This window comes from Nematolebias whitei, chromosome 9 (assembly GCF_014905685.2).
Source record: "Nematolebias whitei isolate Nwh7 chromosome 9, NemWhi1, whole genome shotgun sequence".
Classification (NCBI taxonomy): domain Eukaryota; kingdom Metazoa; phylum Chordata; class Actinopteri; order Cyprinodontiformes; family Rivulidae; genus Nematolebias; species Nematolebias whitei.
In genome coordinates this window covers 32,769,553-32,777,491 of record NC_056506.1, presented here as the reverse complement: position 1 = coordinate 32,777,491, position 7,939 = coordinate 32,769,553, and the positions used below count along the sequence as shown (strand labels likewise).

The window sequence follows — 7,939 nt, the reverse complement described above, 5'->3', positions numbered from 1 at the left end:
GGTAAATTTTGCATTTTGACTTCTGGGATTGGGCTCTTGTAAGGCAACTAAACACTGGGATTCTTGAACTTCATTTCGAAGTGAAACTTGTAACAGTCATGCCATGGATGACTTTTTTTTTTTTTTTTTTTTTTCTCTCTCTCCCCCCTAATGTATTTACTAGTTTCTGTATCCTAAAACCCTTGGCAACTATAAAATTTCAATGACTTCAGAGTAAACGAAAACTACTAAAATAACTCGACTGGTCGATTTCCTGTTGCGTGAAATGACATTTCTTGGTAAATTCCACTTTGTCTTAACAAATTTCATCAAGGCGGGTGTCTAACACTACCCCTATGCTGATATCCAACCTAGTGGAAAATTGCACTAACCTCAACCTAAAGAAAAGGCACATGAAGTGCACGTTGCACAAAAAACGCAGCTGAAAGTCTTGCAGAACATTTATCTTTACATTAAAACCCCTCAAATGGATTACTGTGAAGTGAAAATAAAACACCCTGCATAACAATAATTCTATGGACAAACTGCAAAAAAATAGCCAATATGGGTAACATACGATAAACTGAAACGGAACAAAATGCCATTAACCATAATTGAAAACAAACTCGGAGATATATTTTTTTAAATAGTCTGGTCGAAATATAAACATATTTGATAACGTGCATATTAAAGTTACCAATCCACCTGACCGAGCTACGTGTGGCTTGAACTGCATGATGTAGGTCTGGGCTTAATCTGTGGAAAAGTTCTTTGCTGTTGTCAGTGATGTGGAGCTTAGCCAGGTGAGATGCTGAAATGGGCTCCATCCAGACCCCTGAGCTGCTGCTTGATGCCGTTAAATGCAATATGGGGCTTTAGAGACCCGAGCTGTATGATCAGGGAAGATGGCGATGAACATGTCATTCACCTTGAGCTTGCTTCTCTCAAACGTAGAATCCTGATGTCTGTAGTAGTGAAGACAAGCTATTATGGTTCTCAATCACTGTCCTGTCTTTGGCACCGGTTGTAAGGATCTGTGGAACCTGTCCATCAGCGGCGCATCGTCTAGGTTAAGAGCCTTCTGAAGTAGGCTAGCAATGGAGGAGGGGGAACAGTTGTCGGGGGGCCCTCTGGAGCACCAACGATCTTGATACTATTTCTCAGGGATCTAGATTCAAGATCTCCACATTTATTCTGTAGTGAGTCAGTCACAACTCCCAGCCGCGTAACCTCTCGTTTCAGTGACTCAACGTCATCAGAGCAGGCCATTAAGCTCCGTTCAGCATCACCCAGGGTACTACATAATGCTAACTCCATGTTTATCACTCGCACATCCGTTTGAATCACTGCCATTTCACTTTCCAAAACTGCTCTGACCTGTTTCCTGTGTTGAGTTTTGGAGGCTCGATCAGCCTCCAAAGTCCTGAAAAGAGCACTGTCGAGCAAGCTATGGAGTAACAGGCTCGAGGCTTAAGCTCTGCAGAACTATTGGATAAATAAGTATATTAAAGGCTCTTTTTATGTAATTTTATACTGTAAGTGGAAAAGTGCTGCGAATATTGCGGGAACACTGTTGCCAAGAAACAATGGCAAGTAAAGGACAACAAACAGCTACAGCTAGATCAAGGCATGATGCACCATCTGCCTCCTCCACCTCTGGTGGAAAATGTGACAATGATGCTGATGTTCCCAACAGGCCTCTTGACGATGAGTTTATAAAATGGGACCTGTTGCTCTCTCTACAGTCGGCCATTTCATTTCCATGACGAAAACAGAGGTTACGGCTCAGAGGGTCCTTGTAGGATTGTGCCAGGCACTTGGCCAAGGTTAGATGTTAATGGTGTCTGCAGGAAGGCGGCTGATGAGAATAGTCAGCGGGTGATAAGAAGCCCTAAGCTCATCTGAAAGCATGTGAAGTCTTGCCATGGGAAAAAAAAAAGTTTTAATCTACCGTATTTCTACTTGGCTTTAACAAACATTCTTCCTGATCAAAACTCATCTTTTCTAACAAAGACGATGGACAACACAAAAACAAACACATCAGGATGGGAAACGTGGAAAACAGAACTGAACACGCACAAAACTGCAGCTTTTGTGTTGCTTCAGTTCCAAGAACAGCACTGGCATTTCCAGACTGAAACTTTAGAGTTGTGGCAACCCTTACGCTGAGTTCTTTTTAAACAAAGCAGAGACATTATGTTCAAACATCTTATATTTTACATGATTTCATAAAAAAATATAATTGCAAATAATATCTTTCATATTTTAACCAGGGCAGCACGGTGGCGCAACTGGTAGAGCTGCTGCCTCTCAGCGAGCAGGTCCCTGGTTCAAACCCCGGTCCAGGGGCCTTTCTGGGTGGAGTTTGCATGTTCTCTCTGTGCATGCGTGGGTTTTCTCCGGGTACTCCGGTTTCCTCCCACAGTCCAAAAACATGCATGTTAGGCTGATTGGTAACTCTAAATTGTCCCTAGGTGTGAGTGAGAGAGTGAATGGTTGTTTGTCTCGTTTGTCTCTGTGTGTCCCTGTGATGGACTTGCGACCCGTCCAGGGTGTACCCCGCCCCTCGCACAGTGATTGCTGGACATGGGCACCAGCGACCCCCGTGACCCAAAATGGAATAAGCGGGTAAAGAAAATGGATGGATGGATATTTTAACCATGTCATAATAAAAACAACTTTGTTCATGAGCATGTTTTTCTGTATCAAAAGCTTAAAAGAAATGTGTAAGCATTTATCAAACTGGGTGGACAGTGAATGTGTGAACACAGACATTATTTAGGTCAAAAGTAACTTTAAATTAAAACCAGTTCAGGGTGGTTATGAAATGTGACCTCAGGGTCAGAGGTCATAGTCATTGCAGAGCATATTCATGCTACAGTTTCAAACAAACCATTGCACCACAGCACAAGTGAACCATTACCTTTAATTTTTAAGCCACCTATTTTCTTTACAAACTCCAGAAAGTTTGGCATGGTGCATATGTTGACATGGTATCTGTTTTTAAGTTACAGTCTAGATTTGAACAAGGACCCGCAACCTTTTGGATCAAAGGAGCCATTTCTACCCTTTTGCTTATTGAAACGTGTCCATAGCTGCAAAAGCTGCAACTGTGATTATCAACTGGTAGTCATTGGGGGGTGGGGGGGGGGGGGGGGTAAATAAAACAAATTATAGAATTAAATTTAACATAATTTTTTATACATTTTTGACAATAGAAAAGAAAGTTTTCACATGAAAAAAAAAAGTGCATACCAATTTTGCTAAAAGTGTAAACCATTGAACTCTGCAGGTCTGTGTGAGTTATTTTATTTAAAAAACTAATGTAATTAAGTAACCCACTTAGAAATAATAAATCAGAAATTTAAAGTGTGCATATAAAATCGGGCCGTTTTGTTGGATTGTGATATTTTGAAAATTTAATTTACAATCAAAGCGAGACTTTAAATGGCAGAAACAACAATTCACAGGTTCATAGGTTCAATTTGTGAGAGATCTTTTTTTATATCGTCTCTCCTCATGTTTTCTTCCCTTTTCTCATCTAAGCAAAATATTATTCTGAATAAGAATAAGAGGGCTGCGCTTTTTATAGTAGCAGCTTTGTGCACTCTGCCCATATTTCGGACGACTGTATGTACATGTTCTCGTATCTCGGTGCAATGATAATAAAGTTTATTCTGATTCTGATTTGATTTATTTTTACTTTAATTGTGTTGTATTTTTCTAATTCTTGTTATCAAATTGACTCACCATATTTCTTAGCAACTTGCCTTCAAGTTATTACAAAAACTGTTGGGTGGATTTGAGTGAAAGAACCCACTGTAAGGCTGGAAGTTGGATCGACGAAGGAGTTAAATCTTCTGGTAATAACGTTTCGCTCATTCAAACAATTGCAGAAAACTGGCAGACAAATTGCTCAAAGTAGTCTTTTCTATTGTGGATATAAAAAAAAAACAATAAAAGTAAATTTAATGTTAGATTTAGTAAAAGCTTCAAAAAGCTGTAAACTAGGGACCAAAGAGTCCCGTGTGGCTCCAGAGCCGCTGGTTGCAAACTCCTGATCTAAAGAAGAAATGATTGAAATATTTTTTGCTCAGTTTGTTTAAACCACATGAAAACAATTGTTGTCCGTAAGTTCTCTGGATTTAAACCTTTTTGCTGCTAATCTTTGCATCCCTGGAACCTCCAGGAAAAAAATCATAAAGTTCATACATTTTTGTACTGATGAGTGTTGAGCTTGAGTATGACATATTATTGTTTTTAACAATCTTGTGTCTTCTGCCCACTGCACTGCCAATAAAACTGCCAACAGAGTTGACATATCTCTTCTTCTTCTTCTTGCTTAGTTTAATGGCGGTTGGCAAAAAACTGTGGGTGTGCATTACCGCCACCACTGGTATGGAGTGTGGTTCATCATGGTATAATTCTATGTGTATGCATGATTAAGCTATATGTATTTCAAATTATATTAATCAACTTTTCTTAAAATATCTATTTATAATTTGTATATGTTTGCTCTCTAAGTTGTGTTGTAGTGTGTCTATTATGTTTACTTTTCTTTTACCTTATCAAACTCTCTCCATAAATCTTCGTTCTTGCTCATATTTCTGACATTTTAGTATAACATGTTGTATTGTTTCATGTCCACAGTGCTCACATTTTCCTATATTGTGTTTCTGTATTTAAAATAGTGAATAATTAGGTCCTGTATGCCCAAATCTCAATCTTGCTATCTTTCCTCCTTTCTGTTTCTTCTTCCAGTACACTTCTTCTTCTTCTTCTTCTTCATTTAATTTATTGGCGGATTGCAAGCAACTATTAGGTGCATACCGCCACCTACTGAGCATGAGTGTGCAATTCCAGGCCGCTTTCCCTAAATCCTACCTATAATATTGATGTTTTTTAAGTAAATAATCAGTTTTTTCCGTACATCCCTTATCTTGTCTTTATCCCCTTCATTCCCTAATAATCCTTCCAAATTCCATACTCTTCCTACCTCTTCAACTTTTCTTTTCAGCTTCTCCCCTTCTTCAGAATATTTAAAACATTTCATTAATACATGATCAACATTTTCTATTTCCCCACATTCTTTACATTTATTATCTGTCCTTTTCCCCATCATGTACATGTTGTCATTGAGAAAAGTATGACCCACCCTTAATCTCATAAAGATTATGTCATTTCTCCTTTGATTGTCTCTGATATTCTGCATTGTAACTGATTTCTGTATTCTATAGTATCTTCTTCCTTTACTATCTTCATCCCAACTCCTTTGCCAGTCCTCCATCCCTTGTTTTTTAATCATTGACTTACCCTCTCCTTTCCCATATGAAATCTGAATTATTGATTCTCTGGTAAGCGCTGATTTGGCAAGCTTGTCTGCCCGTTCATTTCCTTCTACCCCTACATGTGCAGGAACCCAACAAAATTGCACATCTATACCTCCTCTATACAATCTAAACAAAGAATGTTGAATTTCTAACGTGAGATCCTTCCTACTGTCACCATATGCTTGAATACTGTCTAAAACTGCTATTGAGTCTGTGAAAATTGCTATTCTATCAGGTCTGACTTCTTCAATCCATTGTAAACTAAAAATAACCGCCATCATCTCTGCTGTAAATACTGATAATTGATCTGAAATTCTCTTGACTATACTTATTTCGAATTCTGGAATGTATACCCCTATTCCCACTCTTCCTTTTGTGTTTCTAGATCCATCAGTAAATACATGTAGATAATTATAGTACGTTTCTTTAATATATTTACTAGATTTTCTTCCTATGTCTGTACCGTTACATTCTCGTTTCCATTCAAGCAATTTTATGTCTACATTACTTTCAGGAAACAGCCAGGGTGGAGTAATACTTATCGGGTAACTTCGAGCAAAGTCTATATTTTGTAGTCCATATGTTTCAGCAAGTTTGTTTATTTTCCATCCGAATCCTCTTCTGTGAAATGTGTTGTTTCCAGTACACATTTCTCCTAGTGTCTTTTTGAGTTGAGTATTCTTCTTCTTCTTCTTGTTTTGTTTTTTGGCGGATGGCAGACCAACGTAAGGTGCATTACCGCCACCTACTGAGCTGGAGTGTGTAGCTCATGGCCTCCTTTCCCTAAATTCTATTTTTAATATTTATGTTGTGCAAATATAGAAATAACGCTTTTCTAACATCACTTATTTTATCCTTGTCCCCTTCAGTTCCTAATATTCCTCCTAAAAACCATACTCTCCCTGCCTCTTTCAGTTGACATATCTGTGTATGAATGCTAGAATTATAAGAATCTTAATGAATTCACCTGTTGTGACCTTATTGACTACAGCTGATAGGCTCTAGCTGCGCTTCCATCTGATTGGCTTCACCTTTATCTGAGTCACCTGGTGCTCTGGAGTATGAAGTACTTTAAAAAATGTGAGTTTGTTAATTTGTATCAGACTGAACTTCGCTTCCTCAAAATTACCTTTTCAACATGGAAGGTAGAGCACGGTGCAGGGTGTGGCAAATTATAGCAGCCACAGTGCTCATGTGTTCTTTAGCCTCATGTTTAATTTATTTTAGCTTGCAAAGAATATCTAAAGTAGGTAAACAAGATGAGGACATTGTTGAAGGTAATGCCTTAGAAGTAAAGAGAGGAAGTATTTTCTTTAAAGAAAAAGAGCTCGACTACCAGTCAGATTCTGCTGCTGCTACAGAAAATGCCTTAACACAACCTGATCATGAAGGTAAGGATTTATATTTTTATGTAAATGTTGCATAAACTCAAACTATTGCAGTGAGTTAAATGCTGTGCTTTTCATAACATATATTTTAAAGTGGTAGATGACATGGCCAATGCAGCATGGGGACTACTGAATGCTAAACTTCAGTGTGGCAGTAATGAGTTTAAATTTAAAGCCATGGGACCTGGTGCTGCAGATATTCAACTGGAAATGGGTAGGCAACTTTTTTTTTTTTTTCTTCTTTATCAAACAAATGCAAACTGGTATTTGACTCAACTTGGGCCCTTTCTAATGTATCTTCTTTCTCCTAGAAAATGGAAAGCGTTTACCTCTAATCCAGGTTCCCAAAGAGTGTGGATTCTCAGTGAAACAAACTGCCTTGGGACTTCTTGTCACTGTTTCTTATGATGGCTGCAGTGTTAAACAGGAGGTATTGTTTGTCCTAGACTTACAGAAAATTTTATTAAATGTAGGTTGTTTTTGTTTTTTTTATGACAAAACAAACTTAAACTCAGTCTTTTTTTTTGTCTTTTTATTTTCTAGAATGGGACCTACACTTTGTTGATGAAATGGAGAGAAGATGACGTCAAGATTACCTGCACCCCATTGGAAACCCCTGATGAAACCCCATCTACTTCTGAGTCTTCAACACAGCCTCAAGAAACTGCTTCGTCACTCATGCCACAGCGTTTACACCGCTCTAAACGGCATCTCAGATGGCCTCCCGTGTTTTACCCTTGCTCTCCACACAGGCGTTCCCACCTGTGCATGTTCACTCCTCCACCAGCTACCACCACCACCACAACAACCACAACTGCTGAACCAACATTCCCCCCTCTCATCCATCCATTTTTCTTGCAAAAGATGCTTTCGCTTTACCCCACCTATGGTTCCTATGATCCGTACCTTAAGATGCATCCCCATAAGGTAATGCACCGACTTGCTGGCAAGAATCTAGGATGGAAACTATTGCAGATGCCTGAGAAGCGTTCCCAACACTTTCAGCATTTATTTGAAATGCTTCCACGCACAACCACCACAGTACCACCTACAACAATCAAAACTACACCATGTTCAACCACGACGACTATGAGCTATGGTGACGACAACTGTCCTGGCTTCTGGAGAAGATGGGTTCCTTTCCCTAAATTCAGCCCAAGATTGCCAGTTATTAGCAATGATTACCAGCAATTCATGGGAAAAAATTACAGACCTGGATCTCAGACTCGGGATGTTTCAAAA

At 38.9% G+C, this 7,939-nt stretch overlaps 1 protein-coding gene across 1 annotated transcript; it reads left to right on the top strand.

Moving 5' to 3' along the window:
• Positions 1-6,378: 6,378 nt before the first annotated feature.
• Positions 6,379-7,488, top strand: LOC119415099 (the record flags this gene model as incomplete). Its single annotated transcript, XM_037682244.1, is given in 4 exon segments — positions 6,379-6,700; positions 6,792-6,911; positions 7,009-7,127; positions 7,241-7,488. Coding segments are annotated over 4 exon segments (740 nt in total), but the record flags the coding sequence as incomplete, so codon positions are not given.
• Positions 7,489-7,939: the final 451 nt, after the last annotated feature.